Source organism: Trachurus japonicus, chromosome 15, assembly GCF_045865225.1.
Source record: "Trachurus japonicus isolate A0001 chromosome 15, Traja_1.0".
Taxonomy (NCBI): Eukaryota; Metazoa; Chordata; class Actinopteri; order Carangiformes; family Carangidae; genus Trachurus; species Trachurus japonicus.
In genome coordinates, this window is record NC_140921.1 from 1,200,307 (window position 1) to 1,212,959 (window position 12,653).

Genomic DNA, 12,653 nt, shown 5'->3' on the forward strand with positions numbered 1-12,653 from the left:
GCAGCTGTTAACAAAGAGTAAACTACAGAAACCTGAGAGAGTGTTGAGACTCTGAGACGTTACCTGGTGATGAGTCACCTGTAAGCAGCACCTGGTCTGTGGTTGTGTGTGATGGTGTGTGTGTGTGTGTGTGATGGTGTGTGTATGTGTGTGGTGGTGGTGGTGGTGGTGTGTGATGGTGTGTGTGTGTGTGTGTGTGTGTGTGTGTGTGTGTGTGGAGCTCTGAGGGGAAGTGTGTGTTGCTGAGAGGAAGTGACCTCATTTCCTCTGTGTGAGCTGAGCTGAGTGTTTGAACCAGAGCAGCGATGGAGGACGGAGCGACGGAGAGGTGCGTTACGTTTAATATCTTCCTCCTGGCGCGCGGCTCGGCGCTGTGTATTGATCCCTGAGGGGGGGGGGCTAAGGGGGGGGGGCAGGGGGGGTTATAAATAGACTGAGTCAGTGACGAGGCAGAAGCTGAGACTGAGAACACGACTGTTTACAACCTGCAACATCTGGAACAGATCACAACAGCTGGAACAGACCAACATCTGGAACAGATCACAACAGCTGGAACATCTGGAACAGATCACAACAGCTGGAACATCTGGAACAGATCACAACAGCTGAAACATCTGGAACAGATCACAACATCTGGAACAGATCACAACAGCTGAAACATCTGGAACAGATCACAACAGCTGGAACAGACCAACATCTGGAACAGATCACAACATCTGGAACAGACCAACATCTGGAACAGATCACAACAGCTGAAACATCTGGAACATCTGGAACAGATCACAACATCTGGAACAGACCACACACTGCAAAAACTCTTATATCTTACCAATAATATTTGTCTTATTTCTTGTCAAAATGTCTAATTTCTAGTCAAAACTAATCTCTTTTCACTTAAAATAAGACTCATCACCTAAAAATGAACTTGTTTTTAGATCATTTTCACTTGTTTCAAACTAATTTTCAATTGAAATAAGTAGAAAAATCTGACAGTGGAGCAAGTTTTTCTTTCTTATTACAAGCACAAAAAACTTGCTTTCACTGGCAGATTTTTCTACTTATTTCAATTGAAAATTAGTTTGAAACAAGTGAAAATGATCTAAAAACAAGTTCATTTTTAGGTGATGAGTCTTATTTTAAGTGAAAAGAGATTAGTTTTGACTAGAAATGAGACATTTTGACAAGAAATAAGACAAATATTCTTGGAAAGATTTTCAGTTTTTGCAGTGTGGTCGGCTCGCCCAGCATTTCCACCACCACTAATAATAACAAAATAACCATAGAGACAAAACCATAGATTTATCTAAAATGGACCATTAACAAGTGGTAACGGAGATTCATCCACATTAATATCAGACTTTTTTTTATAACATAATAGAAACTCCTCGTTGTCCCTTTAATTATCGGTGCATGTTGTTTTGAGATGGGCGGAGCAGAGCCGTGAGCTGCTCAGAGCTACGCTACGGAGGCTCATTATGGGATTTCTTGGTTTCCCTCATCAAACTCATCAAATACACAATCCAACAACTCCACAACGCTCTGGTGGACAAGTTGTGAGCTGCACCGCTGTCACAGCTTGTGTCAGTTCAGCTGTTAGCACTTCCTGTGTAGCTACGCCGTTACCGTGGAAACAAACAGTGAGTCAGTGAGTTACTGCTGATGTTGAGGGAAAAAAGTGAAGAAAATTAAAACTCATCATCACTTTGATGAGAAAATCATTATCTTTGTCTATTTTTAATCTCAATAATAAGGTTAGTAGGTATATTATATTATTGGATGGATCCTCCAGCCTCCTCATCTCTGGTAGTTTGAACTGAAAATGAGTTTTTAGTCTCTGACACATGTTGAAACTAACAAGAAATGCTTCAGTTTTACTCAAATTACAAAAAAAAGTGAAGTTGTCTGTCATTTTAAATTACCTTATTATTTATCTCTTTCTCTTTTTCTAATTTTATGTCATTCAGATATGTTGTGGTTATTTTGAGTTATTCTGCCCTTTAACAGATTGTAACTACTTCTATATTATTCTACTTTTACTCTTCAGATATTGTTTCATCTATATTAGTAATGGTTCAAAAAATGTTTTCAAACAGTTTTAAATAAATCTGAGTGCACTTTAACCTTTCAATTCATTCATACTATTCTTCACTAATTCAAGTAATTACCACCCATTTCATACATCCTCCATCTTTCATCTTCTACTTTTACTCTTCAGATATTGTTTAATCTACATTAGTAATGGCTCAACAATGTTTTCAAACTGTCAGTTTTAAGTAAATCTGAGTAGACTTCAGACTTTCAATTTCTTCATACTGATCTTCAACAATTCAAGTCATTTCAAACCATTTCGTATTCTTCATATATTATTTCATCTCTTCAAGATTTCTTCAGCAGTTTCTTAACTTAATTCAGCATTAATAGTTTCAACAATTTATTCAGCTCATTCAGCTTCCAGCTTTCAGCATTCACCCGTATTTCCTTCAGGAAATGCATTCTCTAGTTGATTTAATTGTCTTCTTTATATCATCTTTGTTCAGTTTAGACCTTCATCATGTCCTGGATGTCTGTCACTTTGTTTTTTATAATGTTCCTATAAACTCTTGATGCTGTTTTCTCAAATAATAATAATAAGGGGGGGGTGTGGCTGTGTTGGTGGTCGCCATGGAGACGCGTGTGAGCAGGAGGAACCGTGAACGGGAACTATGAGACAGAACAGGAAGTGAAAGCTCTGACCTCTCTCTCTCTGTGTGTGTGTGTGTGTGTGTGTGTGTGTGTGTGTGTGTGTGTGTTTCTCTGTGTGTGTGTGTGTGTGTGTTGCTAGGGAGCGTGCGGGCAGCCGCCCCCAGGCCGACGTGGCGGAGCGCCTGGCGCTCGGCGGCAGCGAGGAGGCGCTGGCCAACGGGACGAAGGCCGACCTGCAGGCTGCGAGCCGATTGGCCAAGCGGCTCTACGGCCTCGACGGCTTCAGGAAGTCGGACGTGGCGCGACACCTGGGCAAGAAGTGAGACTTTTTTATATTTTTTTATTATTTTAAACAAATGCATTTACAAACTAGTCAGGCAAATATTATATCTGTCCACAATGTAACAAGAGCAGACATCATGTTTCAGAGATAAGAATTAAGAATAACATTAAAGGGATAGTTCAACATTTTGGCAAATTGGCCCATTGCCATAATTGCTATAGTCATAGCAATAGGTTCATTACCTTTAATTGTCGGTGCAAGCTGTTTTTAGAACGGCGGAGCAGAGCCGTGAGCTGCTCAGAGCTACGCTATGGAGGCTAAGGGAATTTCTTGGTTTCCCTCATTAAACTCATCAAATACAAAATCCCAAAACTCCACAGCGCTTTTGTAGACAAGTTGTGACCTGCACAACCACCACGCTATGAGATAATGACGGAACGATACGAAACGGAGCCGTTTTCGAGGTAAATTCATACAAAACCGCTGATGCGCGTTGTGTTCAGGGACAGTTTTTCAGCAAGCAGTCTCCGTATTTACCCTGTATTTACCTCGAAAACGGCGTAGCTCTGAGCAGCCAGCTGCTGCGCTCCGCCGTACTGAAAATAGCTTACACCTACAATTAAAGGTAATGAACCTACTGCTATGACTATAGCGATTATGGCAATGGGCCAATTTGCCAAAATGTTGAACTATCCCTTTAAATAAACAAAAGTTAAGATAAGTGAGTAAAAAACAAAACAAACACATATCAAATAGAAGAGAAGAGAAAAAATAAAATAAATAAAAAAAACTTCACTGTTGTTTCCGCTTGTATAATGTCATGTTTGTTTATGTTAATAAAGTTTGATTGAAAAAAAAGAAGAAAAAAAAAGAAGTGAGACTTTTATTGTCTTCATGAATGAATTTAAATTGAACATGAAATCACTAAAACTTGTAACAGAAATAAAGGCACAGAAACTAAATGATAATTTAAAGAATTTTCCCACTGAAATGAATAACTAAAATTGATTTGAATCCCCCTTATGAAATCAATGTTTATTCTATTTTATATTTAATTTATTTTTGACTATTTATTTTGAGATGTTTATTTTAATTTTAATTTTATTTCAACTGCTCTGAATGTATTCTATTGAAGCACTAATGTGTATGTTCCTATTGTGAGTTAACCTGCACTAATGTTGAATGATGTTCATGTGGCATTCCCTTGACACTTATATATGTATATGCACTATGAAAAATGCCAGTATTGTTTATTTTTGTACTTAAAAAAAAAAGAAAAGAAGTGAGCCTTTTTTTTTGTTTGTTTCTTCTGGCTCCAAAAATCAAAGATGGCGGCGCCCTGAAAGCCAACCTCCTGGCTTCAATTTTTTATTTTTTTTTTCACTTTATTTTATTTATGGCAGCTTTTTTATTTCTTATGTCCTTGATTGTGGCCGCTGCCGCCGCCGCCATGACACGTTGTGACATCACAGACCCGTTGACCACGCCCCCTTCCCCCCCTCCCCCTCCCTACGTCCTCCTTAACACTTCCTGTCTCTGTCTCCGTAGCAACGAGTTCAGCCAGATGGTCGCCGAGGAATATCTGAGTCACTTTAACTTCACAGGACTGAGCATCGACCAGGCTCTGAGGTCAGCTGCTGCTCTTCATCCTCCTCTTCATCCTCCTCTTCCTCTTCCTCCTCCTCTTCTTCCTCCTCCTCATCCTCCTCCTCATCCTCCTCTTCATCCTCCTCCTCATCCTCCTCTTCCTCCTCCTCTTCATCCTCCTCCTCATCCTCATCATCCTCTTCCTCCTCCTCTTCTTCCTCTTCATCCTCCTCCTCCTCCTCCTCCTCTTCATCCTCCTCCTCTTCCTCCTCTTCATCCTCCTCCTCCTCCTCTTCCTCTTCATCCTCCTCCTCCTCCTCCTCTTCCTCTCCCTCCTCCTCTTCCTCCTCCTCTTCTTCCTCCTCTTCCTCCTCTTCTTCCTCCTCTTCCTCCTCCTCCTCCTCCTCCTCTTCCTCCTCCTCTTCTTCCTCCTCCTCCTCCTCTTCTTCCTCCTCCTCCTCCTCCTCCTCCTCTTCTTCTTCTTCATCCTCTTCTTCTTCATCCTCCTCTTCTTCATCCTCCTCCTCTTCCTCCTCTTCCTCCTCTTCCTCCTCCTCTTCATCCTCCTCTTCTTCATCCTCCTCCTCTTCCTCCTCTTCCTCCTCCTCCTCTTCTTCTCCTCCTCTTCCTCTTCATCCTCCTCTTCCTCCTCCTCTTCCTCCTCTTCATCCTCCTCTTCCTCCTCCTCCTCCTCTTCCTCCTCCTCTTCCTCCTCTTCATCCTCCTCTTCCTCCTCCTCCTCCTCTTCCTCCTCCTCTTCTTCTTCATCCTCCTCTTCATCCTGCTCTTCATCCTCTTCTTCCTACTCCTCTTCATCCTCCTCTTCCTCCTCCTCTTCCTCCTCCTCCTCCTCCTCTTCTTCTTCCTCCTCCTCTTCCTCCTCTTCCTCCTCCTCTTCCTCCTCCTCCTCCTCTTCTTCTTCATCCTCCTCTTCTTCCTCTTCATCCTCCTCTTCCTCCTCCTCCTGCTCTTCCTCTTCATCCTCCTCTTCTTCCTCTTCATCCTCCTCTTCCTCCTCCTCCTTCTCTTCATCCTCCTCTTCCTCCTCCTCCTCTTCTTCCTCCTCTTCTTCTTCTTCCTCCTCCTCTTCCTCCTCCTCCTCTTCTTCCTCTTCCTCCTCCTCCTCTTCCTCTTCCTCCTCCTCCTCTTTCTCCTCTTCATCCTCCTCCTCCTCCTCTTCCTCCTCTTCTTCTTCCTCTTCTTCCTCCTCCTCCTCCTCCTCTTCATCCTCCTTCTCCTCCTCCTCTTCCTCCTCTTCTTCTTCCTCATCCTCCTCTTCCTCCTCCTCCTCTTCTTCCTCCTCCTCTTCCTCCACTTCCTCTTCCTCTTCCTCCTCCTCCTCTTTCTCCTCTTCATCCTCCTCCTTCTCTTCCTCCTCCTCCTCCTCTTCCTCCTCTTCTTCCTCCACTTCCTCTTCCTCTTCCTCCTCCTCCTCTTTCTCCTCTTCATCCTCCTCCTTCTCTTCCTCCTCCTCCTCCTCTTCCTCCTCTTCTTCTTCCTCATCCTCTTCTTCCTCCTCCTCCTCTTCATCCTCCTTCTCCTCCTCCTCTTCATCCTCTTCCTCCTCCTCCTCTTCCTCCTCCTCCTCTTCTTCTTCATCCTCCTCCTCCTCTTCCTCCTCCTCCTCTTCTTCTTCATCCTCCTCCTCCTCTTCCTCCATTGGTAATAGACTTATTAATAGACTTAATAAACTTTATTAATACCAGTTATAACCAGTTATTAGTCTTGTGTGATGAGTTGATGATGAGTTGATGATGTCACTGATGATGTCACTGATGATGTCACGGCGTGCTTCCAGAGCGTTCCTGAGTCAGTTTGCTCTGATGGGAGAAACTCAGGAGAGAGAGAGAGTCCTGGCTCACTTCTCCAGGAGATACAGACAGAGCAACCCGGACAGTCTGGACAACGATGGTACCTGTCTTCACCTGTCTACACCTGTCTGTCTGTCTGTCTGTCTGTCTGTCTGTCTGTCTGTCTGTCTGTCTGTCTGTCTGTCTTTACCTGTCTCTACCTGTCCACCTGTCTGTAATATTCCATAAGTAAAATGATCATCTGTTTGAGCTGCACTTATCTAGTTTGTTAAAACATCTGAAACTCACTCACTTTTTTGCTGAGGGCAAAATATCAGTAAAAAATTGCCCCCTGCACTTAAAGTGTTATAAAATTGCTTTGGATAAAGATATTGGAAATGTGTTACTTCCAGTTTGTAGAGATAGGAGTCGGCTTCAATTTGATATGAAACTTGAAAGTCTTTGATGAGTGATGTTACCTGGGCAACATCATATATTCACAAAAGTGGGTTTGTTTTGGTCGGGGTTGGTTGGCACACACAAACCAACCCCAAAATGCAGTATACATATATTAAATGTGATTAAACATAATTTCATACAATTCAGTGCACTGAGTGCAAGAAATGGGCACATGACTTATGCAGTGAAATGGGCCACAAAGCCTACATATGCCAATACTGTAATTCCAGTGATTCTATATAGGCCTTAAAGCAGAAGTAAGTGGTCCGGTCGTTTTGGCTAATGCTGCGTTCCAGGCAGGCTTTTGAAATCGTAAATTACAGCTTCAAGTCACGACTTACGACTTTGTAGCGTTCCAGGCAACCCACTCGTGTTTCTCCGACCTGTTTTACCTGTGAAAGTCACTATAACGGCCACTCGTAACTTCTGACCGGTGAACTGGTACCAGATCGAACTGGTACCACTTCACGGTCGGAAAAATATGAGTTTCCTTGAACGCACCATAACAGTCCTCGTCCCTACGTCACCACATTCACGGCGTCCCTTGGCTGCACACACAGCCCTGCATGCTGTTCTCTCTCCTCATTGGATAAAAACTGTAGGATACGATAAAAGTTTTCTCCTGGGCTCAGAGCAGAGCAGAGTGACTGACAGACCCGTGTTTCAGACCAAACACTCTATAGAAGTGATTGCTGTCGGAAGATACAACTATTTAAGACTTATATTAACACAAAAATATCACTTACTTCTGCTTTAATGTAAATAATCTACATCCACCCCACACAGCAAATCTAAAACACAGTGAGATGGAAAGAAATAAAAATACAAAGAGGTGATATGCTATATTTAGGAATAAATTATATATTCATTGAATATTTTCTCTTAAAAAAAAAAAAAAGCTTGAATCATTTACTGTTTAATGTTCTGTGCATATACATGCTATCGTCTTAAATTTGAATATATTAGAATTAAATTTCCAATTTATTATTATATTGGTTGCTTCATCCATTTCATTTTTACATTTTTACAACCAACCCCGTGTCGGGGCTGGTTGGCACAAGTGCGCAGTATGATTTTATTCATAAATAAATAGATTTTAGAATATAACTGTGGACATTGAAATGTGTTTAGTTAAAGCTGACACCTTAACCTTTCATTTAATGCTGCTTTGAATATTCTCACATAAATGATGCCAGAGTGCTATGGCAAAGAGTGAAAAGTGTGCCAACCAACCCCGGTCTCCCCTATTATGTGATATATTGTGATTCTTTATTTAAATGTTCAGTTATTTTACAGTATACAAAGAAAGAAAAGAAAAAGGCACAGATAGGCAGAGGAAATAAATAAAAAAAACAGGGGCTAGATGAATAACAATGACTTTTTTCAGAAAAAATGTACCACTGTTTTCTCAGAATTTTATCATTTTTTCTAGAATTTCTAAAAAAAAATTGCGACATTTTACCACTTTTTTCTAAAAAAATTGTAAAACCTTTTAGGGAGAAATTTTTACCACTTTTTTCTTGACATTTTTAAACTTTTTAGGGAGAAATTTTTTACCACTTTTTTCTAGAATTTGTAAACTTCTTTGAGACATTTTACCACTTTTTTCTAGACTTTTGTTTTGTTTTTAGATATTTTAAACTTTTTTTTAGAGAAATTAAAAAAAGAAATTATAGAATTTTTTTAAAAACTTTTTTGGGGAGAAATGTTACCAGTTTTTCCCCCCAGAAATTTCACAAAAAAATTTCCAGAAATTCCCGCCAATGGCCCTGATTTGAACGTACCTTTGTCCAGTGTTTTCTAGAATTTGTAAACTTTTTGACACATTTTCCACTTTTTTCTAAAAATTGTAAAACGTTGTATGTTTGTTTTTTGAAGATTTAGATATAGAACTTTTTTAAAGAGAAATTTTACAATTTTGTTCTAGAATTTTTTTTTTTACTTTTTTTGTTTTTTCCCCAGAAATTTCACTAAAAGTTTTCCATAAATTCACGCCAGTGGCCGTAATTTGAACGTACATGATCCTTGATGTAAAAAAGTAGGACATTAGGGGACACTGAAGATACCTGCTCACCTGTCTGACTGTTAATCTGTCTGTGATATTCAATATATTTAAATATTATGGGATGTATTTTAACATGGTCTCTCTCTGTCTCTCAGACAGTGTCCACACTCTGACCTGTGCTGTGATGCTGCTGAACACGGATCTCCATGGAAACGTGAGTCTGACTGAACGGTTGTAGCTGTAGCTGTAGTAGTCTAGAAGGATTTCATAAAAAAGGCCTTCTATAAGAGGTAAGGAGCATTTCTGGGTACAAGTCGGGAACCGGCCTACCTTACATATTTCAAGGGTGCTGAGTCCAAAAAAAACGGTACCCAAGAGAAATTGTGAGTTTTTGACCTTCTAATTTGCATATCAAAATGGCCACCAAAGCCCATCTTGCTCAGTCATTGGACCATTTCCCCCTAGTTTTTTTTGTAAGTAGGCAATCAAGATGAGGAAATTAAGTTTCTAGATCGATAGCCAACGGTCAGAGCAAGGATATAGTGTAGGCTCACTGCTTTTTTTATGCATATACATGCAGATGTATAACTTCTAAGGTGGAATTAAGCATTTATGTGTCATTTTTAAAGTGGATATAAATATTCAATAAATGTTACTCTGAAATTTTCCCTGTTGATATGACATATGTATACATATGACATGTATACATTAAAAAAGCAGTGAGCCTACACTATATCCTTGCTCTGACCCTAGACCATAGACCTAGAAACTTAATTTCCTCATCTTTGATTGCCTACTTACAAAAAAACTTGGGGAAAATGGTCCAACGACTGAGCAAGATAGGCAATTTGGTGGCCATTTTGATATGCAAATTAGAAGGTCAAAAACTCACAATTTTGCTTGGGTACCAGTTTTTTTGGATTCAGCAGCCTTGAAATATGTAAAGTAGGCCGGTTCCCGACTTGTACCCATAAATGCTCCTTACTTTCACTTTTTGGGTACATCCCGTCTAGTCTGTAGCCCCGCCCCCCTCTGACCGTCTCAGGTGTTTGACTCGTGTGTGTGTGTGTGTGTGTGTGTGTGTGTGTGTAGAACGTGGGGAAGAGGATGTCCTGCAGTCAGTTCATCTCCAACCTGGAAGGTCTCAACGACGGGAAAGACTTCCCCAAAGATCTGCTGAAGGTAACACACACACACACACACTTACACACACTTAGGGGAGCGCCGGGTCGATTGATACACTTTTCATTTAAACGTCTTTTTCAAAGATGACGTTATGTACACAAACATTTTTATCATGTGATCAACAACTCACATGTGTATTCTCTTAGTTACAAGTGTAATTTAACACATATGTTGGATGATCGCGCTGTTTTATAACTTTGAACATAAATTGACATGTGTCTCAAACGTCCCACCTATGCGGGTCGTTGGGACACAGAGGAGGGACGGTTGAAACAGCGTTTTAAACAGAAACTACTGTCATTACTCTCGTTTTTATGCAGCATATCAGACAACATACTAGTGTACTCGTTATTGCCAAAATGTCACATCATTTCTCACAATATAAATAGGTCAAATAAATATTTTTGTCCTGTGCGTAATTGTCAAGATCCGCATTTCGATTAAACTCGCCTTTCTTCTTTTGTACGAGTTGTTGGATGACTGCATTTTCATTTCATTGACTTATTTCCCTGTCCTAAGTCATGTTTATGGAGACACAGTTGAACATATTGTCATTTTACCCTCGGCATTTTCCCCTCACTTTGCTGAATATCTGTTGATTCATGTCATAAACACGTTTTGTTCATTAAAAATATGTGGTGTTTATTAAAAATATGTTGTTCATTCAAATCGGTTGTTGTTCATTGTAGAACAATAGGGTATTAATACGGTGATTTATATACAGATATTGATCGCGCAATGTGACCACAGTCACTACGCACGGAGGCGTGAGGGACATTTGAAACAGCTGCAGCGACTACTGACACTTCAACCTGTTTTGCCTCTAAACTTCAAAACTATAGACCGAATCTCCTTGTTGTTTACATTCTACTTCCGGGTAGAAAACCAGCTGTAATTTGAATGAGATCAATAGTAACGAACGAGAGTTTAGCTATATATCATATTTTTCACGCCCTATCACCGTTTAGACAAATCTGAAATGATTGAAGAAACATTACTATTTCTGTGTGTGTGTTTTGTGTTGCTATGTGTTGTATTTATTCAGTTTGGGGGAATCACAGTGTCTAGAAAGCATCAGTGGCTCAGCTGACAGGGACAGCTAACGGTAGCTAAGCTAACGGTAGCTAAGCTAACAGTGGTAGCTAAGCTAACAGCAGTAGCTAAGCTAACGGCAGCTAAGCTAACGGCGGTAGCTAAGCTACCAGCAGGACGTCAGCTGTTAAAACCCTCCCGTTGTGGGACACCACATGAAACTACTCCAGTTAGCTCAGTCATGTTAGAACTCAGATATCCGCTGGAGAAAATATTTTTTCATGGAGCGTTTATTGAGTCACTGAGTTATTAAAGTTAAACAGGTAGCTAACCGATAGCCCGGCTAATCTCTGATAACTATGACTAATTACAAAAATGTGCACACGTAAATAGTAATGTTTGTCCGATCATTGGTTTTATAAACTTTACAAACATCAGATTAGTCTAAACGGTGATATAGTAACATGAACAATTAGATAAATATAGTGAAACTCTCGTCCATCACTATTGTTCTCATGCTGGTTTTCTACCAGGAAGTAGTTGGAAACAACAAGGAGATTCGTCCTATAACATTGCATACATTAGGACCTGTTTATGTACGACTTCATCTGTTGTTAGGTCACATTATTATTATTGCATGAAACACACAATACAACTTTTGATCACAAAAAAAACTACCGCACGTAACATTTTACTTTCCGTAGTCAAAAACCGGTTTGCGCTAATAACTTTTGAATGGCGTGACGTCATTTCACAAGCTTTCCCAGGATTGGTCGGTGTTGAGTGCTGAAGGTAGTGACGAAATCTGACGGCTCAAGCTTGTGTGGTTTTCGAGGAAATCGCTGTGTATCAATCGACCCGGCGCTCCCCTACACACACACAGACACACACACTTACACACACACATATACACACACACACACACACACACACACACACACACACACTGGGATCCTTGGCTTGTGATTTTCAGACCGTCAAGAGAAAGAGAAGAGAGAGCGATGCATTATAATTTCACTTCTCATGACCTCGGGCTGCTGAACAAGTGTGTGTGTTTCTTTGTATGTGTGTGTGTGTGTGTGTGTGTCTGTGTGTGTGTGTGTCTGTCTGTGTGTGTGTGTGTGTGTGTGTGTGTGTGTGTGTGTCGTTCTCCCACTCCTTTTGTTTCTGTCTCAGTTTTTCCATCTCAGCCTCCGAGCGATCACCATGAATCTGCGTCACCTCTTCACCTCCATCATCATCATCATCATCATCTCTCTTACTGTGTGTGTGTGTGTGTGTGTGTGTGTGTGTGTGTGTGTGTGTGTGTGTGTGTGTGGGCAGCAGCTCTGACTCTGACAGTGACTATAGAATATTTATAACTGAAAATATGAATTATTTTCCTGAGAACACTGAAGAGACGATGCCACGTTGCAACGAATTCCCCTCATTGTGTTTAGATTAAATTGACTTAAAGGGATAGTTCAACATTTTGGCGAATTCCCCCATTGCCATATTAATCCCTATAGTCATAGCAGTAGGTTTGTTACCTTTAATTGTCGGTGCAAGCTGTTTTTAGAACGGCGGAGCAGAGCAGCATCACAGCACAGGTCAGAGTGTGGACACTGTCTGAGAGACAGAGAGACCATGT

At 40.8% G+C, this 12,653-nt stretch overlaps 1 protein-coding gene across 1 annotated transcript in view; it reads left to right on the top strand.

The window, feature by feature from the left end:
* LOC146972957 (uncharacterized) overlaps positions 1-12,653 on the top strand; it is an 82,546-nt gene that overhangs the window by 44,427 nt on the left and 25,466 nt on the right. Inside the window, exons 7-11 of the mRNA XM_085799061.1 lie at positions 2,822-3,001; positions 4,514-4,594; positions 6,351-6,463; positions 8,962-9,020; positions 9,899-9,988. Coding sequence (XP_085655187.1) covers positions 2,822-3,001; positions 4,514-4,594; positions 6,351-6,463; positions 8,962-9,020; positions 9,899-9,988 — 523 coding nt within the window. The remainder of the gene's footprint in view (positions 1-2,821; positions 3,002-4,513; positions 4,595-6,350; positions 6,464-8,961; positions 9,021-9,898; positions 9,989-12,653) is intronic.